Source organism: Numenius arquata, chromosome 8, assembly GCF_964106895.1.
Source record: "Numenius arquata chromosome 8, bNumArq3.hap1.1, whole genome shotgun sequence".
Classification (NCBI taxonomy): Eukaryota; Metazoa; Chordata; class Aves; order Charadriiformes; family Scolopacidae; genus Numenius; species Numenius arquata.
The window spans coordinates 43,702,393-43,728,060 of NC_133583.1; the positions used below are offsets into that span (position 1 = coordinate 43,702,393).

Sequence of the window (25,668 nt, forward strand, 5' to 3'; positions counted from 1 at the left end):
CTACAGCTGGCACTCGAGATATTCTTCAAAAGATGCCATAATATCGCTCTGCAGATTCATATCAATTGTACAAGCCATCTGCAAGAAAGCACATTAGTGTATTTCAGAGCATTAGTTAATACTATGCAGGTGAAATATTTAACAAAGGTTTAAGAAAAAAATACAAAGCTCCTTTACCAAAAGCGTATGCTTCCTCTGTTATTATAAGTTTGAGGATGCATGTTGTTCAAGTCCCCTCTTAAAAGAGCTAAACGGGACAAAAGCTTCAGTAGACCTTATCTGAATCTAGCGTGACCTCACACTGCAGTTCTAGATTCCCTTGTACAATATGAATTTTTTTAAATGCTTAATCTAAAAAAAAAAAAATAGTAGCAATTAAGAAACATTTGTAACACACACCAATAAAAACAGTAAGTCAGTTTTAAAAAGGCTCAGCTTTGATATTTTAGACTGGAACAGTATGACTAGCACTTTTGTTGACATGGAATACGTTGAAGATTGGCAGCTTGTAAGCCTTGGGGTTTGAAGTTATTCAAAGGGCAGGAGCTCCCCTTTAAAATTTTATTTCTACCATGCAATTTTTCTAAGCTTATAGGAGTAATAGGACCAAGCAGATATTTTTTCATATTCTGCCACTTGAAGACCTACTTTGAGTTTCCTATTTTATTTTCTGCACTAGCTCTTCAGGTAGCATAGTTCTGTTGTTTTCAGTCACTCAGGCCCTTTAATGTAAGGGCCTGAGCTAACATTTTTTTATTGTCTACTAAAGTTGATACAAAATCAGCTGGCAAGAGTCAGCAACTTACTGCTTCTCTCCTCCTGCGTTCTTGTTCCATTTTTCTAGCCAAGTTACGGTCTTGAACAAGAGTGCGTTGTTGAGCTTCAGGCAGTTGTTTGCTCTTTTGCTCTTTTTGAGGCTCACAGTCTGTCGCTGCCATGGCATCCAATCCTGTGCCTTCATGGCCACTTTAAAGAAAGCAGGAGAGATCAGTATAGGATAAAAGTTGTTTCTTCTTTTTCTTCATAACAAGCCTTTGCACCTGAAGAGAATTCTGTGAATAACTTAAATTCACTGCATAGCACTCAAACTGTGATTCTGTTTTACATGTTGATTCAATGTAATTTCCCTTTGCAATAGGTATGTGCTCACAGTTGTTGGGCTGTAGTAGGATAAGGTTTCCTATGTTCCATTTCCAATCTATTTGCACACAGGATTTATATACATGCTACACAAAGCTTACACGCACTTTCTTTGACGTACACACACGCACAAATTTCTGTTACTTTCTTGGCCCGTGATATTTTGCTTCTACCTGCTTTCTCTTCAACTAGTTATTCGAGTTAGATTTCACTAATTTCAGGCAAGCATCTGTAATGTCTTATTCCACAGAGCTACATGCCCAGTTTCCTCCTCATGAAAAACTGTAGTAGCTGAAGATGCCTGGATTGTTCGCTATACATTCTGAACAAGAAGCGTACTCAAGTCTCTCAAATGCTCTGTTTATTAAAATCGTACACTCCAGACAAGTGACTTATTCTAATACAGCCAGTGATGAGCAGGAGAATTTATGAACTAGCCCAGGCCTATCTTTCACAGGGTCAAACAGAGAAGGGAAAAAAAAAAAAAAAAAATCAAGACTATTGAAGAGGGAACCAAAAACAGAGCTTCAAACAAGCGGCAAACAGCAATCTAAGATATTACTGCAATGCAGTAATTAGTAGGCAATCGAGTATCCCACTCAGCATAATAATAGACATCACACTGGGGTACATATGTGGGCACTCACTAAAACAGTGGCTGCAAACAACTAGGGAAGAATACTACAGCAGTAGCTTATTGAATGTGTTTCTCTACAGCAATGCAAAGAATTCTGCTGGCTGAAGTGGTGCATACTGGAACTCCTTTAGCTATGTTAACATCAAGTCCTTGAAGACTAGATTATCTGGCTTTCCCTTCCGATGGGGAAGATGGGGATTTTCCTGGCTACAGATATAGGAAAGTAAGATATTGAGGATAGGTGTGAATTCTGGTCATGACCAGAGGAACTGAGTGCTCCAGAGGACAACAACAACAAAGGCGTCCCTAAGAAGTTTCTTTGCTGAAATGATACTGATTTGCAATTGAAATGACACTGATTTGCAAAAGAAAAAGCCACTTTGTGCATGTTGGATGTGCAGTTGTGCTTAGAGTGGTACAGCTCCCTCCCTCATCTGACACATGGCTACTACCTAATCCAAACCACTTGTTCCTGAATAACTGAGCCATCCAGTACCATACAAGCAAAAAATAGAATAATATTTTAACATACGTGGTTACAAACCTCTCTTTTTCTTGAGGAAGGTTTTGCTGTTCCCTCTCAGCTTGCACCAGAGGCCTTTTTAACTCCCGGACTTGCCCATTCCTCTTCTTTAACGCTGCTTTCCTGAACTGTCTGAAGCTCTCAGCAGATGTTTTTACTGGAGCTGGAAGCATCATCGTTTTACATAAGCTTACCCAGGAATCTATATTCTTAAATCCTGTATCCTGAAGTTATTAGAAAAAGGAAAACATGGAAGAAGCAGAAATACTGTACAACTACTAATCATCCATTTCCTGCTTAGTTCTTACATTAGCACAATGTTGTTTTGACTGGGCCTATTTGGGAATATCTACAACAAAATATCCTTACTTTGGCAAAATATTAGTACAAACACAGCAAAGCAGTCTTCAAAATGTTTTCTCATCAACTTTGAGATTCTTTAGCAATATGCTAAAAATTGTTCATGTTTGTAGCTGTTCTTACCTTTACATTGACCTCTCCATTTTTTAATTCCAGAAAAAACTTATTCCTTAAGCATATGCAAGGTCCATTAACAATATTTTAATACAGAGAACATCTCATTTCTATACATAATCCTTATATAACAGTAGTTTTGTAGTAGGCTTGTGGGTTTTGTTTGTTTTAAATAACTGTGTTTTCTCCCCCTTACATCTAATGGCATTTTCTTCACCTTAAGACAGCATAAAGCCAGTATTCTTAAGAAATACTGCTTCTAGTAGGTGGTCATATGTTTATGAAGGGAACCAGAGCCCACAGATCATTTTTGTTTGTAGCACTATAAGTGAGATTATAACCTGTACAGGTTATAACAACGCCCAAGACCTATCAGACGCTGAATATTTGAATCATAAAGAGTCAATCATCAGATTTTCAGAGAAGATCCCAGGACAGAGAATTATTTATCTTAGTAGGTGTACTCAGGCTCTCCTCCTCAAATAGGACTTGAGCAACACTTACCTTTCTTGAAAGAATTTTGAATTTTGGCTCTAGCGTGCTTTCACCATTAGGTTTATCATTAGGTGTACAATGACCTGATGGGAAAAAAAAAAAAATTTTTCACTCACATTGATTTTATGGACTATGTTTCCTCAAATTTAAATGATAAAAATTCAGTCATTCTAGAAACTGACTTAAGAATTTACACTATTTTTTTTCTTCTTATTATTCTTTAGTTCAGAATGACAGAAATGCTCCCAAACATTTCCTAAGCTTAAGTTGAACTGGACCACTTCTCTTCAGTTTGGGGCAGGGAATGGAATGGTTAAGATCAACTACAGATGAGAAATTAACTCCTGGTTAATTCTAGGAGAGGTACCAGCAGAATGCCCAAAAAGTATGGTCAGAAAGTCTCAGCTTTCTGAGAGCACCTTACTAGTCGCTCACCTCCTGTCCTAGCTCCTCCCCACTCAGCCCTTTTCCATTTTAATTCATAGAATCGTAGAATGGTTAGAGTTGGAAGGGACCTTCTTAAAGATCATTGAGTTCCAACCCCCCTGCCATGGGCAGGGACAACTCCACTAGAGCAGGTTGCTCAAAGCCCCATCCAGCCTGGCCTTGAACACTTCCAGGGATGGGGCATCCACAGCTTCCCTGGGCAACCTGTTCCAGTGCCTCACCACCCTCACAGTAAAGAATTTCCTCCTAATATCTAGTCTAAATCTCCCCTCTTCCAATTTAAAACCATTACCCCTTGTCCTGTCACTACATTTCCTGACAAAGAGTCCCTCTCCGGCTCTCCTGTAGCTCCCTTCAGATATTGGAAGGCTGCTATGAGGTCTCCCTGGAGCCCTCTCTTCTCCAGGCTGAACAACCCCAGCTCTCTCAGCCTGTCAATAATTCCAGCATTATTTAAGAGTACCTCATTCATCATGTAAATTTGTTTTGCCTAAAGCTCTCCAGCTTACTTCCTTTTTTTTTTTTTTAAAAAAAAAGGCAAATAGGTCAGCTAGTAAGTGCTAGTCATCACATTTCCAGTAGCCTACAGGGTGTATGAATACTCTATGCTGTTACTTCTGTATTACTTATGAGGGAAAAAAAAAACCCCAATACTCTGTAAGATAGCTAAAGCAGAAGTGCTATTTTGACAATACTAACTTCAGATTATCAGGTCTGATGTACTGTGTTACTGTAGAATATCCATATTATGGATATAAAAAACACTTTCTCCAAACCTTTTACAACTTCGAAAAACTTTTTAAATGCAGGAAGAGATACAATTTCCTACTGCTATAGTAAGACTGAAAATAGACTTTTGTAATACTACAGACTGGCTAGAATACCACATTGTTAACAAAAGCTGTGTATTGTAGGGTAGGTGTTTGGGTTTTTTAGTGTCTTATGTATTGCTTTGTTATATTCCCTTTCAAAAGAGCTCCTAGGATGAAAATCACAGAATCTTCATGGTTGGAAGGGACCTTCGAGATCGAGTTCAACCACAAAAAAAAAAAAACACAGACAAAAAAACCAACCACCAAAACCACCAAACAGACACAAACCAACAGTCTCGGGCACTAGAGCATGCCCTGAAGTGCCATGTCTACATGTTTCTTAAATACCTCCAGGGATGGTGACTCCACCATCTCCCTGGGCAGGCTGTTCCAGTGCCTGACCACTCTCTCAGTAAAGTAATTCTTCCTAATATCTAATCCAATACTCTGAAAAAGCCACTATCTTAGAACCAGAAAAAACCAATACATTTTATATCATTCAGCAATGATCCTCTACTGCAGTTTAAGATGTTTCAGTATTTAAGTAAATGTTTAATAAGAAACTTAAAATAAGGGTGGGGTTTTTTTTTTATGCAAAGGATAAAGGTTTTGGATGCTTGAATCTAGAATGCTGAAGGCAGAGTATCAAACCCTCAGCAGCCTCCAAAAAATCAAGATAAGAACAGACCTTTACCCTAGGCCCCCACACAAATATACCACCTTAGAGGGAATGTAAGTAAGCAGGAGAGTTTTCACCATACAGTGAAATAAAACAGGATGAGAAACCTCTGAAGACTCTCAAGTACTATTGAAGAGTGTTCCAAATCCTGGTATCTTCATTCTCATGAATTCTAGATCCACTGTTAAGATAAATTTGATCAACCTGTTATACCCACCAAGATGTACCTGAAGCAAACTTACGAGGAATTTAAGTTTATAGTCTTGTCTGTCTTAAAGCTCTAGATATAATACAGGAATACAAGGCTGAGTCACAAGTATTTGCAGCAACGGGCTTTGAAACATGCATTTTGGAGCTACTTCCCAGAACCTCTCACTGAGAGACACTGCTTTTTAATCTGAAGGGAAGCTTGTGGTTACTGGTTTCATAAGTTAAGCTTCTTAACAAGCCACCACTCAATTCAGCAATACATCAAACCTGCACCCATACTGGAGGGTCATAAGTCTAAAATCAAGAACTCTTGTTTCGGAGATGCAGGTAACCTCACAGAAATGCCTGAGATGGTGGGATTGTCTACAAAATTCAGTGAGTTGCTCTAAGCATCCAATTCTAAAACGAGTTTCCCTGGTTTCATCTAAGTAAATGCATCTAGTACTGAGCTCTCTTGACACTATCAATAGATTACAGTCCCTACAACAGTTCCAGATTAAGCAAAGTTTTTGTTGTTTGAAAAAAACAAAACCTCAAATCCTGCATTTCACCCCTACTCCTTCCAGTTTTCTACAGGAGTTAATAGTGGAAAGTCTAAGATAACACCGAGTACAGCTGGGGCATGTATCATTGCCAAAACAGTCAAACACCACTGTATTATGGAAGGGGGCAGGTAACCACACTCACGTAACAGTGTTAAAAGCTCTGCTGTGCAACATAATACTGAAGCTCAAGTGTACTCAAAGGCAGAGTCTCATGACTGGATAGTTCCCATGTTAAACACAGGAGCTCCTCTACAACTGCCCACACAACTATGCTTTGAAAAAGGGGAGAAGATAGAAACAGTACAAATTAAATGAGGATGAGGAATAGAAAGTTAAGAGGGATAGAGACTAATCAGTAAACAATTAAGTATGGAGGGGAACAAGGTTTCCCAATAGTTTTCGCTCTGCCTTTTTTTTTTTCTGTAAATATTAAAACAGCAAGCTCGATTTGTTTCTGCTTGTTTTCCTAGTCCTTTAACATATTAAGATAACATCAAGCTCTTGCTAGTCACAGTCATGCAGTACACCGGACAGGAATTAAAATTTTAAGCAGCCTCAAAACTTTCTAAATAAAGATTATTAGTTGAATCCATGGAACCCATGTACCAGCTGCTACAAATTTAAACAAAAGGGGTCAGTATGTGTATGCACAGGTGTGTTAACACCATGAAAATACTGGTTAGAACATTTTAGAAAATTAAATCTCAATTCTTAGAGTTGCTTTAATACTACTCAAGTACCCAGCATTATTATATGAGAGTTCATCAGTAAGACATCTGTGCCTTTTAATTTCATCAAGTTTCCAGAAGCTTGTTCCCTCCCCTGTTCAAGTCTATACCGGTAGTCTAGCGAGAAAAGAGTAAAGAAGGAACCAAAACAATCATGTTTGTTAACACTAGACTCTCAGAATGGATGTTCAGCTCAGAATTCTGTAGTTTGAAATATGTGCAAGCCTATATGGAATGCAGCTTTCAGGGAACCCGTGTTCTTATAATAATTGCAGATTTGTTCCACAGTGAAAACCCATTTGACATTGCTTTACTGTCACATCCTTGTCACCAAGAGATGGAGATGGTAACTCAAAACACACACACAAAATGCCTTTGGAAGAAGCTTCAGCAGAAGACAGCTTAAAGGCCAGTGAGGTTAGACAGATTGAAGCATTGGTTCTCTCAGACTTTCTGGAAGACTGGGTTACCTATGCCTAATACTAAATTCAGAAAGCTAAGTTCTTAAATCAAAAAGAACAAGAACCAAGCATCCATTTAACTTAACTTTTTTTTTTTAAGCAGCAAATCAAAAAGAAAAAGAATGAAGAAGGGAAAACTGCACCCCCTCCATTATTCTGCAAACCAATTAATGTACAACTGTTCAGCATTTTATTTCTTTAAACCAGATTCATATACATTTTTAACTTTGCACCTCTGATATCAGTTACAGTTTTTATTATGACAATACATACTTTGTTCTTGACACATGGATATTGAATCAGCAGTTCTCTCACTGGCCTTGTTTTGAAGTTTATTTGATTTGTCTAGATGTATTGTTTTCTCAGCTTGTTCACTCCAGTCACTGCTGCCAGCCTGGAAAGTTGTGTTGGATACCTAGAAAAGAAGTTAGACTTCAAAATATGTTCTGAAGTGCTAAACATATGGATTTTTATTATACAGCAGCAGGTTAAAGATGTAGAAGCTTAGAGCAGTAAATTGTTGTAGCTGTAGCTCCTATAAACACCAGGAAAGAATTAGATTTCATTCATATTATGCTAGTCAAAGCAAGTTCTTACATTAACACTTTGGATTTAGAACATGAACTGCTCAGAGATGCCAAGTGATGGAGTGGGTAGAACAAGAAACCCTCTTTAACCCCTAACATGGTACAACATAATAGAAGTTGGCTTTTACTGTTGTAAAGCCAGCTGCTCCACTCTAGCTTATAGGTCAGGGTGAAGGACAGCTGTATTACTCCAGTTCAGGGGTAGTTTTTCCCCTCTGTGCAAGACTGTGTAGTAGCCCTCTTGAACTGGGGAAGGTGTTGCACAAACCTGAACATCATAAGATAATAGACTTGCTGCCTTTGGATAGTGGACACAAATGGGGAAGGGCAAGTTGCTCTTCTTCCTTTCTTACAGGACACATTGTTATGCTTATAGACTCAAGTGGTAGTTTCTATCCATTTCAGAAAAATAAAAGCTATTAAAAACTGGCTAAAGCAGCTATGCTTGAAATCATGTTGAGAAAGATAGTTAAACATGTTAAAATGCAAGAAATCATGCTGCTGCAGTAACATCAATAACTTCCCTTGTAACGGAGGCCCTTCTAACCAGGATCCTATCCAAGAACATATTAAGACAGATATCAGCAGTGCCTAAATATTTCACAACCTCATCTATGACCCTGAAAGCCCATTTCCATGGCTTTAGGAACACAAAGGAAAAGTAACACATTTTTCTAGGATAGCCTCTATAGTCTTCAGAGTATTACTGAGCTTATGAGATTGATATTTCTAGAAAACAGGAACATATAGTGTAAGCTGCCCATCTCTTGTGAAACTGTAGATTTACAGGGTGGGCTTTTAACCTGTAAGTGTGCAAGGGTCACTTAAGTTATAGCACTGAAAATAAAATAAGCTTTATGGTACATTATAAACTTGATATATTGATCAGCCAAACTCTTTCCTTTTTTGTTGTAGTCAACAGGCAATGAATTAATGCCCTATTAAAGGATAAGAATAACTTTGTTAGTGGAATTTTAGATAACTTTTGTCATAAACATTAGGTGGCCTTCATTGCATCAAATTCAAGCTTGGAATGTTAGATTAGATCTTGTTTTAATGAGTAAGAACATGCTTTGAAGAAGTTATTTGAAATGAATGCATTGGAGAGAAGCACATATTCACCTCTGGAAGAACACGTGTGCACTGGGCAACAGAAGACTGATTTGTCCTTGGAGTACTCTGAGGAGTTTGCTGGTCTGGCACATCATGCAAAGCAGATACAGCTGGGATTATACCCAAGAAAGAAGTAGCATACGATTTCCCCTAACATGCAAAGTGCAGTCCTACATCTCAAAATTAGGTCACTGTTTAGATCTGTGGATTAACTGGATATGAAGATATGTATCCTAGCTGCACAATTTGAGACAGTTATTTTTAATTAGTTTTTAATTGATTTCTCAGTTAATCAGTTATCAGCTCGAGCTGTCTTTTACCAAAAACTCAGAAGTCTCTGAAGTTATCAGACATTTTGAAATAAAAAGCTCCTTGGATCAATTTTCTAAGCAACTTAATATTTTATATGTCTAGACAACAGCTATCAATTCAGAGGTCCTATGGCACCAAGCCTTAAGTTTAGCTAATAGGGATTTCAGACATGAACTTGAGTAGCAGTGCTGAGTTTAAGCATCTAATTCCTGCTTTAAGGTGTTCAGCACTTCCTGTAACCCTAGGTTCATTAAGGTATCATTTTCCATCTCATCAGAGGGAGGCCTGTTTTAATAGTCTTCTGGCCTGCCACAAATGCCCCAGTAATCGGAACTTAGTGGCAGTCCTTAGTGCTGCCACGTTTTATTTACATCATGATCTTTATAATCCGTACCCTGCAACAACTTCCTATTACCCACTTGATAACCTGCAAAACTCCAAGATAAGCTTACATTAGTTCTGCCATCCCTTCTTTCCTCAGCAGTCAAATATAGCCATGCTTCTAGCCATAGAGATGTTACCTGAGGGAGACTGGGAATTTTGTTCTGATGGTTTAAGTGATCTATTCTGTAAAGGCTGAAGCCTCTGCAGTACATTGGGAGAGAGCTGCTGCAGTTCAGATGATCCATGTTTTTGCAAGCTACTAGTAAGGGATGAGGGCTGTGCTTGCAGAACAGCATTGCAGGATGTCCTCTGCAAACACAGTGGTATTCTCTAGAAAGATATTGCAGTAGTTAATACAGCCAAATCTTAATTTTTATAGCTCTTTGATCCCCCTTCCCCACCACCACCCCATTGCACTGTTTATAGGATTCAGTAGTCCTTGTAACATGATACTAATCTAGCATTTTCTAAGAGTGTAGATGACAAAAACCCATGAAGTGCATTGCCTTGGTATGAAGGATACAGAGAACAAAACATAACATGAGGATTTGAAGTATGATGTTTGTTGTTACTCAAAGTCAGTTAGGGGCCATTATAAACGACCAAGCTGAAGCTTAATTCCTATATCCTGTTTTCTCAAGATTATTGCTGTCATTCTGTCACTGCAGAGATTGCACTTTTTAAGGAAAAAAAGGGTGTTGCATAATTCCTGCCCTCAGTCTTTGCTTATGAAGATGCAGAAGGAGCAGCTGAATAATAAATTTGCAGCCTAGTTTCCTGTATCCAACTAAGCACTCTAAGTGAAAGCAAGTCTATTGTAAGAAGAATGAAGGCTTTGCTGTGATCTTGCTTTGAAGTGTGAGGCCCCTATGTCTGGTAGCTTCAAGGGAAATTGTGAAAGGCAGCTAACACTGGCAAGAATTAGCAGCCATTGTATGTACAGGAATAGAGCAATTCAATCTTAGACATTAAAAATTATTTCTAGATAAAACTTCTGTTGCTTGTAATACCATCATAATAAGTAATATAAAGTATCCTGAAAATGAATAGCATTGTACAATTTATTTATTTTCAGGTGTAGAAATGAGGTTATTCATAGATAAATATTAAAGTGGGGTTTGCACTGTTTATTAGGTCAGTCCTATACTCAAAGATCAAGTTGGAGAGGATTTTCTTTTTTTGGGGGGGGTGGGTGGGGTGTATGGAGCATTCTCTCCCTCTCTTCTTTTCCCTTCTCCTTCACCCACCACAGAATTACCACAATGATTGTAAGAGGCAAAAAACCTCAGGAGATCTCCCAGTATGTCAGTTTCTATACAGATACATAAGCTACTTTTAACAAGTGGCAGTTTTTACATCTCCATGTAAATCACTCCTACAGAAGAAATAGCATTCAAGTCGTATTCATTAGTTCCTGATAAAGTTGTGTCGTTTCCAATACCATTGTGGGTAAGAAACAACTTCTAGGGCAAAGATGTTATATCCATTCCAGTCAGTTTACCTTAGGCTTTTCCATGTAAGTTGGACAGTTCTGCCTGGCTCCAGCCTGTTTTGAGCAGGTTTCTGTAACTGTAAATACAGCAATGTAGGCAGAAAGAGAGGGATGGAAAAAAAGTAAGTCAGCCTTTCACATGTTTCATTATTCACACATACGAGATGCGAACTGCAGTTATACCTAGAGAGCCAGACCTCACAGTGAAAGGAACATTCTTATCTTGAATGCTTTGACTTCAGCTTGATGTGTTTATAGAGCTTCTTCCAGATATAAAAAAAACCACAAAGATTCCTGCAGGATCATGGTCTTTTCTGCCATCAATGACTTCACTGTGTTTGCTTCCCCACACTGCAAAGGGGCAAGCATTCATCTCGCCTCACACTGTTACCTCACACAGATACCCACATCGGAGACCTCCAGCTTGGCAGATCTATTCTGTGCTAGAAAACTAAAGAGACTTCTGTGTACAGAGAGAAACATCATTCTGATATCTTGATGCTAAAGCACTGTACTGTCCCTTGAACAAGATTGAGAGCTTAAGCGCCAGGGTAGACTTTGGCTCCGCAGTCAATGCTGTTAGCACTTCTGTCCCTTAGTTTAGGGACTAATCCTTACCCACAAGGTAAGACACCCTTCATGCTGCGGACCAGAAGATGAAAATAATGTACATCACACTTTCAAAAAGGAATCAAATCCACAAGAATAAGCTATAGCTCAATAATCAAGTCACAGACCTTCTTCTAGCTAATTTTGGTACTTAAAGTTTTTCACTGATAGGTTGAGTGGATATTGTAATGGGATTTTTTAACCTACAAACTCAAGACATTAGTTTAATAGCACTGGAATTGAGCCTTCAATATGGGGCAAATCTACAAGGGTAAGTGAAGTCCTTGGGTAAGCACATGGAACAGTAGATGCTAACTGAGAAGGCAGATGTTTTGCCTATACAAACAAAAGAGGAAGTTCTCTGACCTGATTCAGAGTCGCTGCTATCTGAGGAGCTAGAACCACTGCTAGTACTGCTGCCAGAGTCTGAGGAGCTGCTGCTGTTGCTCAGTCTGCTTGGTCCAATACTGCACTCAGCGTTGTTTTCAACTGCAGGAGAAAAAGAAAGAATTTAGAACAACCTGCAGTGGAGCATACTTTATATGCAAGACTAGGATCAACCTTGCTAGGTTTATTTTACCATATAAAAGTTCATCTTCTGCTATTTCCTTGTCCACTGTCCATTTAACAGTGGATTTGGAGCTTTATAGAGGAGCTAGTTGAATGAATGAAATAGCCAAGGAAGAGTTATAATCACACAGTTTACAATCCTAAAGTAGGTTAAAACAGCGCTGTCTTAAGACACAATTCAAGCAATTTCCCCCATAAGTTTTACTGCTGTCAAAAGCCTGTTTCTGTGCTTGTTCCTACTGCCAGACTTGCATGCTGAGGCCTTTATCTATAGCCAACTCTCCTCTTTCCCGAGCCATATGTACTCCAGAATTGTCATCTTTTGCCACCTCCCCACCATCTGACTCTTTTACATCTGCAAGGTTGATCTAACTCAGTTTATAGCGATTTTTGCAGTCAAAAAAGCTTTTTCAAAGTGTGTTGCTCTGATGGAAGCTTTGAAAATGAGAAGCTACATGGATACCTGTTTCCCTGGACACAAGTGTTTGTTAAATGCCAGCTTAAGCTCTTCCTTGTAAAAAAGCCAGATGCCAGTTGTAAAGACTCCCTGGCCTGCCTTCACCCTCTCTCCACAACATATCCTTCCCAATTGATTTCAGCTGCTTCTTTAAGCTTTTATTTCTAGAATGTTTTCAAGCCATCATGTATACCAGACAGGAAGACTGTTGCCTGAGCTAATACTGGATGCAAGCCTGTGTCTTGCAGGGCTTCTATCATTTCAGTGAACTGCTTTTACGTAGGAGCTTAATAGATATCCGATAGAGGGCAATAATAGCACTCACTAGTTTAATGAGAAACAACTTGTCCTATAATAGTAGCATCAGCTGTATTGATCTGTTCTCCCTGACAAGAGCCACCAGTTAAGTGTAGATATGCTCATGTATGTACTGACTTTCTGGCTTTGATATCGAAACATGTTATTGCCTGAAAAACTGAATTGATTCTCCTAGGGCACTTGCTTAAGGATAAGGCAACACAGCACTCCTGTCACCGAGGCAGAAGTTTTACTAGCATAACAGCATTAGTGGGGCTGCAATCTAACAAGTATGACTAGATTTTGTTATTCTTTAATCTAAGCCACAGAAAGTGAATTGCAAACAAATACATAGACTGTGGGACACTCCTCCTCCCCCCCCCCAGTTTTCATATGTAATGGAGAAGGTGTTCAGTGTCCCTTAAGCTCTGAATCTGTTATCTTCACCTGTAATAAAGGATTAGGTGCAAGAATAAGGAAGATATTTTAGGCAGGGCAAGTAACTGACCAAATTTGCTCATGTGACTCCAGCTCATTCAACATAGGAAGAGTCTTAAGACTAGCAATGGGAAGCTTAAGACATCAACTATTCCCAGAAGAAAGTCCTCATCTGCATAACAGTGCATAAAATGAGTTTCTCCCCTTGGGCTTAAGCCATTTCTGTTGCAAATGAGTAAAAGTAAGAGTCACATTACACTTGAGGTTCTCCTTCTTTGGGTTTAGTTGACCATTGACATCCAGCAGTCTCTTCTCTAGCTCTTGTTTCCTCTCAGAATTAAGTTCTTCTTTTGACTTCCTTGTTTGTTTACCTGTACATGAAACAGAAGTTAACATTGCAGCAAAACAGAAAACAAATCTAGTTGGTTTGTGGGTTTTTTTGGGGGGGTTTGTTTGTTTTAAAAGCATTATTTATGCAACGTACCCCGCTGCTTTCTAGGTCTCTTCCTCAAACAGGTTGCCACGTATTTCTCTAGTTCTCTAAGTGTTGAAGCCTTTAAAGTTTCAAAGTCTATTTCTATCTCATCAGGGTTAGAGTTCCTCAGTGAAGGTTCTCTTGACTGTATTATATGGACTACTTTCCCAAGCTTATCTCCAGGGAGTTTATTTATGTCCAAACTCAACTGTCTTTTTTCATCATAATTCATAGGCTTGGCACCATCTTCATCTTCTGACTTATGTGCCAACAAGACCTGCTGCATGATTTTCTTTGACTGACTACAAGAAAAAAAAGTGTACTGCAGTAACAGCAGTTTAAAATAATTTGACACCCACACAAGTCACCCACACTTACAAGTTTAAAGACAGCTTTTTCTTAGATTTCTTCTTGTGTTTTAGATTTTTCTTCTTTTGAATCAGGCTTTTTATTTTGGCTTTTTCCTTGTTCTTACTTTTTTCCCTTTTAGCCTTCCCTTTTTTCTTTTTCAGTCTAGGTAAGTATACTCTGGTCAAAGTCTGCAACTGCTGGTGAACAGCTTTAAGCTATCAAAAAAAAAAATGAAAATGTTGATAGTCTTAGGCAGTGTATGATGAACAATAAACTGGCCCTAAATATCACAGGGGATCTGTAGCAGCTGAGCTGATATTAATAGAATGTTTGCTTTCCAAACGAGGTTTATTTTCCAAGCATCTTACTATAGTATGAATTAGTCACAGACTATGTATATAGAAGATGCAAGGCTACTTATAATGTTAGAAATGTCTGCATAAAATATGTCTTCTAGCATCCTGTGAAGAATAAGAAAAAAAAAAAGCAAAAAAAAAAAAAAATCACTGTAGGAGTATCCAGCAGTTTCTCTTTAATTTCAAGCATTTGGGAAGCACATAAGTGCTTTAAGTTAGACCTCTACAACATTACTCAATTAGGCTAGTGGGACTGGGCTTGTGCATCTTCAACCCATAAACCCCAGATCTTTTGCAATATAAAATAGCTAGTTGGGAAATACTAACAGCTTCAGAGAAAGGCCTAACACAAAATTGTTGAAACCTCATAGGAATTAGAAGGAAGATAGACAGATGATGAGAATTAGAGTTCAGACACACTGAAATAGTTCACTATTTCAAAGGCTGTCTTACAGACATGTGTTTATAAATTGATGATGTATGTGCTACTCTGATAAATGCTGAAAGCTAAACTGTCCCCCATTTGACTAGCAGAACAAATGCTAGTTTTCCTCATAGTTATCAATATAGCAGCAGAAGGTCAAAGCATTATGTTCAAGCAAGAGCAAGACCCATTCAACTCTTAGCCAGTGAGGCAAAGCCATGCTTCGCATTAGCATGAGATTCCTTCTGTTTTACTTCATACTGAACTTTCTGAAGTAGAATTTTATGACTTGCTATTGTGTGGCTCAGAAGAGACTGAGCAGAACGGAGCTCTTCAACTATATGAGGGAAATGGCATTGTTAGAAGAATATGCCACTAAACTATATCTGGAGTATCTGGATGCTCTTATCACACCACAGCAACACAGTTTTATTTTTTAGGAGTTTGAGAGTCATTTGAAGGAACAGGAATAAAGTTCTGTATTAAGGAAAAAAATACCTATAGAATCTTTTAAAAACTGATTCTTGGTGCTAAGCCTTAGGATGGACAATTGCAATTGACAGAGATATTACAAGTCGTGCACATTGAGTACTAATGCTTACTTGCTCCTGAAGCTTTGCAAGGTGCATTGTTCTCTCCTCGTCAGAGTCTTCAGATGATTTTTCTTCTGAAGAGTCATCATTACTGCTCTCACCAGAATAAGCTTCTGTCATTTCTTTTGTAGGCTGCAGCAGAGGAACACTTGCAACAGGTTCATCAGGAATTTTGGCAAAGTGCATCTCAAAAACATCCTAAAGAGTTAGGTTTGGGAAGAGCAGAGAGATCAGCATGTTTTGAAGATTTCTAAAAGCTTTACAAAGTTGCTGCTTGATTCTAGACCTACACACCAACATAGTAGTTGCTAACATTAGTAGATGCTACATCAGGGCATGAAATGACCACAGAGGAATCTTATAGTTATACTCTTTTTCAGGTTTGACTTAAGTGATAACTCACCTGAAGTTTTCTTGCCATAGCAACTATTTCATGGTCTGGAGAATGATGTTTGTAGTAGCTCATGAACATTAATCTAACATCCATAGCAAATTCTTGTATATCTCTGTATTCTAAATTATCCATTTTCTTCTAGAGAAAAAGAAAATTGATGCACATTTAGGGCTTAAAAGTAGAGAGCATCACCATGAACTAGCAAAAAAAGAGGAGAAACAAGAATTTTGACATCCAGTATCAGGTTCATCTTGTACCAAGGCAGTAAATATTTTAAGAACCATTATGGAAAGACCTGCATCTCATTTCAGCATTGTCCCTTTAACAAAATAAGAGAATTTCCTCTTTTAAACAGATTTTCTAACTGTACTTGCTGTAAGGACTTTCTAGTACTAGTTTCAGCACTAGGTCAAGACCACAACATTTGAGTGATTTTATTTGGTCCTGCACTCAGTACTTGGTTTTGATTTTAAGCATGGCATTTATACAAAGCCTATTCCATAGCTGTTTAAGTCAAAGTAATGGGCTAGAAGTTGGGAAAGAACCTTTGTATTGCACAAGCCAGTTTTCAAGATAGTTAATAGACTGTTGAAATTCAACACTCCCCACAAAGGTAGATATTAGCTTGGCTAAATACTTCAACCGCAGACAGGTGTGCCCAGTGTCCACAAAGCACTAGCCACATATCTCCATCTAGAAGGGTTCCTTTTCACAGAAAATGTGAAAGGTGTCGCATAACTATCCAGTGTTGATGTTCCAGATCACTTCACCAAGGGTAATGAGATTCAGAGAGAAGCAGAAGTCGACATTACAGAATTGCATTTTGTTTTATAGAGCATTAGCAACAGCATTGCTTATACATACTGAAAGATACTTAACATGCAGCCTGCTCGGAAGTGCTTCATGGATATGGTAATGCTCTCACTACTTATATTGGCTTGTTCAACAGATAGATTTTCCACTATGCACATAGTCACAATGAGATTTAGAAGACTTTTTTCAGCGAGCTGTGGCTTAGTTTGTAGAGAGAGATAAATATATATGGTTTCTATGCCCATTATTTCTTTCAAAGGAAAAGCCGCTTTTGTGACACATTTTCAGCTTACATTATTAAAATCCAGTCATTACACAAGTTATTCAAGCAAGCATACAAATATTCTGGTTCTCTCTTGAAACATACTTACTTTAATTGCTCCCAGGTCTGTAGGACATTTGGTGATCCCTTGGTTCTCACCAAGTGAGAAAGATGCCACTTCTACAGGTTTTAAGAAGGGCCACGCATATGCTGCATGTTTCTTTGAAAACATTTCTTTAAGTATTTCATTACAATGTTTTAGTTGTTCTGACAACTGAATCTTTTTAAGACTTTCAAGTGACTGTTGAGAATCTGGCAAGTGTCTCTTCAGAAACTTATTTGGTATCATACATTCATTTTCACCTCTGCATACTTTAATGGCCTTTTTTTCATTAAATGTTGCAGAAGATTCACTGCTTTCTGTGATTATTGAAGTAGTAGGAGTTGTAGTGTCAGCCTTCCTTTTCACACCTTTTTTTACCTATGAAAAGAAAATTTTACAGTCTAATATACAGGTGTCCAGAACAGTGAGAGAATGGTCAAGCTTTCAGAGTACACACACACAAAAATATATCTAAAAAGTTCCAGAACTTTTACAGCTATTGAAGTCAGAGCAGAATGTGACACTTCCACAAGTTTAGACTGAAAACCTACAAGGCATTACAAGATCAACACACCAATGTCAACATTAAATGTAAAGGAAAGAACAGGGTGTACTGCAGGTCAGGTTGTGGTCAGTTTTTAGCCATTTGGGAAGAGTCCAAGAAGGTGGTAAGTTATGAAGTTACCACAACATGACTGCCATGGAAGGGGAAAAAATTACTGCAATTCATTGTAAGGCTAGTTGAGGGCTTTATGTACAAAGTTTGTCTCTATTTTTCTTTAACCTGGGTGGTAGCGATTCAATGTGTGCTTTGTCATCAGTGTTTGGACTTTTCAGTAAAGTATAAATATACACTGTAGGAGAGCCTGGGACATGTGCCTGTTCCTCATTGGAAGAGCAAAACCAAGTCAATACAAGAGTGTTTATCTGATAAAAATGTCAGATGCTCATGTACAATTCAGATTGCAGTTAACAAGAATTTGCTTTTGTGAGCTACAAAAACCTTCCAGGCTAGTTACACAATGTTTAAGCAAACATGCTATTTGGGGGGAATCGAGCATTTGGTTCACACTGAAAACACAAAATTATTAAATAAAACATAGAAAAAGCTTTATTTTAATACTGAAACTATTATCTACACCTCAAGGAAAGAACAGTTTCTACATCAAGGTGAAGCCTGCAGAAGTATAGTAGTACACTTCAAGAATAACTATCTTAAAGTTCACTTTGTTTCTTTGAGAACAACATTTTAATACCACATTTCTAAGAAAAGATGTACCCAGCAGTCATCCCAATTTCTGCTTGGTCTCTAGAATTAGTACTGGCCCAGTTATTTCGCAGACACCTAGAAGATTTAATAGAGATCTCTTACTATCTTCTATCACAATGGAAGTTCTGAAAAGATACTGCAATATGCATGGCTCCTATGGTTTTGCTGTTAGTGCCTGAAGCACCAATTTCAATACTTTTCTTTCTGAAAGTTATTTGAGGAAACTTACTTTTGTTACAGGGACTGCAGTTGGCATTAAAGCAGTCAGTTGAGCTGCAGACAAAGGAGCTAGTGTAACCTGATGTAGCTCTTGAGTCATCACTGGAGGCTGCTCACTGCTTTCAGCTTGTTTCTGCATTGCGCTTTGTTCATTTGAAGTCCCAGGGTTGGGCTGCTGCATTTCTGGTTATTTTAAAACAGAAAGTTTTAAAGACTTAAATGTTGCAGTTGCTTTCTTTCATGATCAAATTGAACAGTTGTCAACAGAACCACTCTTCCACACCCAAACTACACAAATAACCGTAAAGAAGAGCAACATTGGTATCCTCCTCTACTCAGCACCATTAGTGCCTCAGCTAGAATACTGTACCCAGTTATACATATTTGGCTTCTAGGAAGCTGTGGATTAACCACAGAGGTGAAGATGGACATCACACTAAAATTTGTACATTGTAGGAATGTTCTTGCCAAGAAGAGAATCAAGTTGTTTTCTACATACACATAAAGATGAAGCAAAGGGTGCAAACTGGATCATGAAAGTTCATTTTCCTAAGCATAGGTAAAAACTGCATATATTGCTTAGCAATATTACATATATCCAGCACTTATTCAAGGACAGTTTAGACCAATGTTTTTCTGTATTTGATTTGGCTGGTGAGGTTAGTAATGCTTTTTTCAGCTCTGTTCACACCTGTTAGTTTGTATAACACAACGCTGAATAACACCATGACATTCTCTGAAATGGAAGTCAGTTTTTTTTTTTCCCTCAAAAGGGAAATAAGCTGTGTATATAGATCTATCTCTGAAGCTAAAGCCTGGAAAGACAGGACAGAAATATTTTCTTGATCATCACAGTATGCTGTAATATCCAATTGAAAACCAAGTGCCTAGAACATTTCAAAATTTGTTCAAGCTGCACATTTGTGTGTGCAAAGGGAATGAGGAACTTAAACAGCATTAATACCAGCAAGACTGTGTTACAAAAGCATCTGAACAAACTGTTGCAATCATTTGGGAACCAAAAAGCTGGCTGAGCTTCCAAAACATTTCTCAACAGAAATATTTTCTGGGAGTCACTTCTACCTATTCAACCAACATGTTCTGCCAAGGCAATGAATTGCTTGAGATTTTACTCAAATAAGCTAGTAAGAGCAGGAAGCCAGATGAGTATTCTCCTCTTCCCCCTAAAAATTCTTCTGAAGGGACCAAGAAATCCACTGCCTTTCCTTATCCACCTACCAGAACACTGAAAGCTAGTGTTGCTCCTCAAACACACCTTGAGGAGAAAGCTACAGAGGTCTATCAAACTATAATACTATTTTGAAGGAACATTTTTTTTCAGATACTACCAACAGCAAGGACCACTACACCACAAAGAGCAGTAAGAGGAAGCAAATGAAGTCACCAAGAGACCCTTAAGAGCAGTATAGTTGTATAGCTGAAAAGAAGTATCTGTTAAGTGACCAAGTAATAACCAAGCTAGCCAAGATCACTGTTCTATGGCTATCAGAAGGTAAATACTTAAGAGGTATCAGGGTAAGTATTGCAGCTCTTTCAAGACATAGCTAACACTTTCTCCAACAACTGACAGCCTTACTTTCAGAACAATTTGGAAGACTAGTTTGGAGGCCTCCAAATTAACACATTGAGATGCACATGTGGTTCCAGGCACTGCATAGTCTTACTTCTATCAATATAAATATTTATTCTTTGGCATTGTTGAGAGCTTAGTTGTAGAAATGAGCACTTTGTGCAGGTGAAACGGGTTATAAGAGCAATTAAAAAGACATAGGAAGTCAGTGATGAGTAATAAGTTACAGCTGATCACCTGGCCCCTTTCAATTAGGCTTCCCAATGTCCCTTCAAGCAATTACCCTGTAACTTCCTCTTAAGTTTGAGATGTCTAGACTAAGTAGCCCTTTTTGTGGAAAAGGGACATTTCACCAGAAGTTTGCCTGTGAAGCTATGCTATTACCCTACTGATGAAGTTATTAATTCTGATTTTTACCCCCTCTTAAGCACACTTCATTAGTAGAAAATTAGGAAATTTAGCTAATACCTATAAAAAAATATTATGGCTGCACTGAATCTGCTAAAGCCTTATAGCAATGTTGTTACTTTTTGATATGTTCTGGGAAGAGTGGAAAACACCCTGATTGCTCGAGAGATGAGTTGTGACAAGCTACAGAGAATTCCCTGTTTCCAGCTTTTGCTTAATATATAAACAATTTAACATCTAATAGAGGCCTTACCTTCTGGCTTCTTTCCTTTTCTCTTTCCTTTCTTGAGAATCACTAGTCTTTCTTCTGGTGGCATTTGGGCTATTTTCTGCATAAACACTTTTTCTAGTTCTTGGGCCATAAACACAATGTCATCACCTGGCTGCAAAATACAGTCAGTAACATTCAGAGTAAAGATGAGGCTACAGCATTGGAGGACTACCTTATTAAATTAAGTCTACAGAATCCTGCTCCAACAGACTGAAACAACCCAACAGTACAGAGAGGTCTGCAAGTCCTTGCCATCCCTGCCCCCCCAACTCACTTTAATACAAGTTGCTTCATTATTGAAATACTCTACCTCCCACTGTCCCATTGCACAGTCTTACTTGCTTTACATCCACATACTTCCCACAACAAACGGAAAAGGGGGCAGATCTGTACCTCCCTTACTCATTCCTATGTTCTTAAGAAAGCTGTTGGAGCTTAAAGATATTAAGGCACACCCAACAAACATCCAAGCACAGGGAGATGCTCACACTCCAAGTTCGGTTAAACTTGTTGGAGGAATGCAGCACAGCTCAGGGTTGCTTTCCTTAAACTTGTATAGCAGTTACACTGTATATGCTTGCTGTTCATGAGCTCTGCAACTAAAACCCAGAGATTTTGCAGGTGGAATCCTTGTGCAGAAAAGACTGTGCACTCAGCTGTTGTAACAGCAGGCTAGACTTCACTTACATGCCCTTAGTCAATCCTAGCAACAAAGCCCCCCCACTTTTCAGAGAAAATTGTTTCAAAAAAATTGTGAAGACATTGACTGATTTAGTGCAGGCTCTAATAACCATTTGCTTGTTTTAGACTTTTTTGCATTGTTCAATGGAATTGGTTACTGGTAAGCGCTTGTCTTTTGCATACCTTGTTATATATGTAGCAGTTCAAGAACATTGTTTTAAAGTCTTCAATGCATTCTGCAGCTTTTGTGTAGTAATTGTGTTCCAGACGCTTTTTAATGGTGCTCAAGTCCATAGGTTTCTTTATAATACTGTAATAATCCTGTAGTTTCAAAAGAGTTAGTTGCACAACAGATATCTTTAGTATTAGGACATTAAGATTCTTACACATTTAGTTATGAAAGTTAATGCAATTTTTTCTTGCAATTTATGTTGAAAGGAATGTTATTTAAAGGAAAACTTTCCCTCATAGTCATAGGTACCACAGAAGTAGGTGTTCAGGAACTCTTCACATAATATTTTCTCCTTGCTCTTTCATATAACAACCACCTTTCAAAGAGTATTTATTTCAATAGGATCCAGAACTATACTGGTAGTAGTACTTATGAAAAGTATACGTACTTCTAGTTTGTTATCCCAAAGCCATTCACCTGAAGTAGCACTCCAGTTTACAGAACGAAGGGGGAAAAAGAAGCCAAAGACAGACTTTGACAAAAACAGAGACTCAGTCACTGACAAAAAGAAGTCGCCAAGTTTCCACAATTGCTGATCAAATACTTCATCCCCTGGGTTATATTGGCTCTCCTCTCAGGGTTAGTCTAGTGAAGATGTGGCAATATGACTGAAAGGCAGCTGGAATGCGAACTATTGTGATTATTTTAGTAGCATGGCTAAAAGGCTTGTGATTAGGAGCATGAGGCTAATTTCCTCCTGGTGCATTTAAGAAATCATAACAGGAATATCTCCATTAAGTTCACATATACATTATAATTGTGTGAAGTTACTACTACTTCAAGAGTCTTCTAAAGCTGTCCCAACAATTTGTTTTAGTGCAATAAAAAAAGCAAAATACATCATAGTGCAGACTGTTGAATTTACCAAAACAAAACCAAGAAAAAATTTAAATAACGCAGCTAATAAGTATTGTCCATTCTGCATATTCTAACACCTGAAGGAGAGAGGCAAAGGAGACAAATACTTTCATTGTCCTTGCCACGGAGCCAGAGGTTTGCTTGTTATTGTGCAGCAGTTGAACTAACACATACTTTTAGAAGTCAAGTGGCTGCCTTAGAAATCCAAAGAGGCAGAACTGGCCTGAGGCCAGCTGCAAATGTTGCTACAACTCTGATTGAATGACCGTTTACATTAACTTTAAGTGACAGTTCCTTCCAAGAAGGAAAAAGATTAAGAAAAAGACACAGAAAGATAGTCACTTTGACTGTGCTTTTGGACAAACTGACCAAATGAGTTTGTCACAAGAAACAGCTGCAGATAAAGGCTTTTGTCTGCTCTAAACACAACCAATGATTTTGTAGAACTAGTCTTGGAAATTTGAGAGAACTAAATACAATTGCTTAATTTGGGAGAGAGAGAGAAAAAAAGGAAATAAAATGATGGGTTTATTTAACACCTTTCTATTTCTCTACCAAGAGTGGTATCTTCAGAGCAAGATGCTAAAGTTGATTTCAAATTAAGGAGTACTACAAGTGCAATTACTTCTATGCATCAAACTGGATCCAGATTTGCTTATTTACTTTGGGGTCAATCAGCTCTGCTTTTCCATCATAAAGTATTTGACATCAAAGGAGGCTGGCCAGCTCATATTAAAAATAAAAAACCTCAAAGGGCAAAAAAGAAAATAATCATATGCAGTGTTAAGAAACATGACTAAACCAGCAGGGAGATGGATAGAAGACAAATCAGAACATCAACATCCAGGAACTCCAAGAAGCCTGTCTAAGTGTTCTTATTATCCCTTAGAAATACTGATTTACAACAGTGTCAGATCAGAAAGCAAGTGAACAAAGATGCAGCATTTAGTATGAATCAGAGAGAAAACAGTTTTCTTGCAGACTTGGATTAATGAAAGCAGTTCATATGCGAAAGTAGTCTTCCATGACCCGTTGGATCAGAAAAAACTCTTTTAAACCAACAATAATTCACGAGTCCTGCAATACTTTATGTATTAACACTGATTCCCAAATGGTTCTTACAGGAAGATTCAGTGCTGCTGCATCTACAGGCTGATGAAACGGCCAGGAAAAGTTGTGCCTCCACATGGCTTTCATGACCACCCTCTGTAAGTACTGAAGTTGGTTTGTTTGGCAACCACTGTTATTGTTATTTATATATTCTGGTGGAGGCGGGTTAATAATAATAGAATGCTGTTGGCTTGGAACAGACATCTTTAGCAAGTTTGTATATCCACTTGTTCAGAGATCTTCATTATACACCTAACCTGGGGGAGAAAAAAGAAAAATAAAGAGTGTTTACTAAAGATATCTAGATTTAATGCTGTTTACATGTTCACTTCTGTTTGTGGAGTGTCAATACCGTAGCAACAGGTATACCTTCATGGTTTAACCAAGATATTTGTTTTACAGTACATAACTGGATGTGCTGGACCACTAGAAGTCAGTTCTTTAGGTTATAAACAGTTATATCTGTAAAAGCTTAAAGAGGAGGCATGTTGAGATCTAAGATTTACCTAGAAATAAGCTTCCTCACCAAAGTTCATCTATCAAAGTCTAGGAATACATCCTCTGCCTCCATGTGCTCCACGGATGGGAGTCCTATAGAAGAGGTTTAATCTAAGCAGCAGCTTTACAGCACACACTGCAAGTCTCACTTAGCACACAGCAATAGCGAGGTACTACCTTCTCATGCATCTCAGCCAGGTCACCACACAAGTCCTACAACTGACAATAAAGTGTTTTTGTTTAAGTGTATTTTGAAACAGTGCTTTTCAGGCTTGTGTACATTCACAACAGTATTTTCTGCTGCTGTGCATCAGCTTTGTTATCTACCAGAGGACTATAAAAGGCTGGTTCCCCTCACCTAACAGTTTTGGATCATTTAAAGAATACTGCGAGGACCAAGCATGGTAATTTGTCTTTAGCCAGCACAGTGTTGCTGTGGGGGAGCAGAATATGCAGGTACTTCAGAATGGCAGAGGCTGTGTTTTGGGGTGCATAACACCAGTACTAAGCTAGGCAAGACCTTCACTAAGTACAATTACAGAAGTTCTAGTCCTTGCCCACCTTCTTAGCTCATCATTGAGTTACACTCAGTCAAGAGTCCCACTTTCTTCTCCCCCTTAAGACAAAAAAAAGTGTCATATTTTCTCATTCTAACTTTAGTACATTGGTAAACCAAGGAAACGGTTTCTTTTTGTGCATTCATTTGATCAAGCATTACTTATTCCATTCTCAATTTGTCCTGCTTTCCGCTAAAATAATCCAATAGTCTGCTTTTCGTCATGGTATAAAGTATTTCGTGAATTTCAGAAGAGATCATAATAAGCTAGCTACTGTTATCAGCACACTGCTAGAATAGCATCTATGCCCTACTCTTACAACACCTGTAACATCCCATTAGACATTACATATCACACATCTTACATTTTCATCTTTGTTCTTTATTTCAGCATTCAAAAGCATGCCTCTTCTCAAATAGCTCTTGAAGTTAAAGAGCTGTTCCGCTTTCTCCCCCATGCGTTCAGTCTAGTCATTTACAGAATGCAGACGTCTTTCATTGAACAATACTGCCATAGAGGCAAAAGATTTCTTTTTTCCTTAAATAATGAAAACTTATCAAACCTGAGTTGTTAATACCAGGAACAGTTCTGGGCTATGAGCCAGCATACCTGCTTAGACACTATATCAGTAATACATTTAGTACAAGATCAGATTGCTTTACTCCACAATAAAGCAGGTATCAAAGCCACTGGTATTTTTCATAATACTGATTTCACTTGAGAGGACAATTTTAATAGTTTAGGCAGGAAGTTTTAGTTTCAAGTCACATAAATAGCAAGCCGTGTTAGCTT

General features: G+C 38.2%; 1 protein-coding gene across 1 annotated transcript; it reads right to left on the reverse strand.

Annotated features, from left to right (window-relative positions):
• BRDT (bromodomain testis associated) lies at positions 1-24,025 on the reverse strand. The gene is made up of 19 exons (XM_074151467.1): positions 23,834-24,025; positions 21,805-21,942; positions 20,923-21,052; positions 18,681-18,853; positions 17,188-17,559; positions 16,013-16,141; positions 15,619-15,807; positions 14,264-14,451; positions 13,895-14,187; positions 13,668-13,781; positions 12,015-12,137; positions 11,049-11,110; positions 9,687-9,877; positions 8,861-8,975; positions 7,425-7,566; positions 3,279-3,352; positions 2,322-2,524; positions 807-966; positions 1-78 (listed from the first exon to the last, which is right to left on the reverse strand). The coding sequence occupies exons 1-19, from the start codon at positions 24,023-24,025 to the stop codon at positions 1-3; spliced, it is 3,066 nt and encodes a 1,021-aa protein (XP_074007568.1).
• Between the last annotated feature and the right edge of the window lie 1,643 nt (positions 24,026-25,668).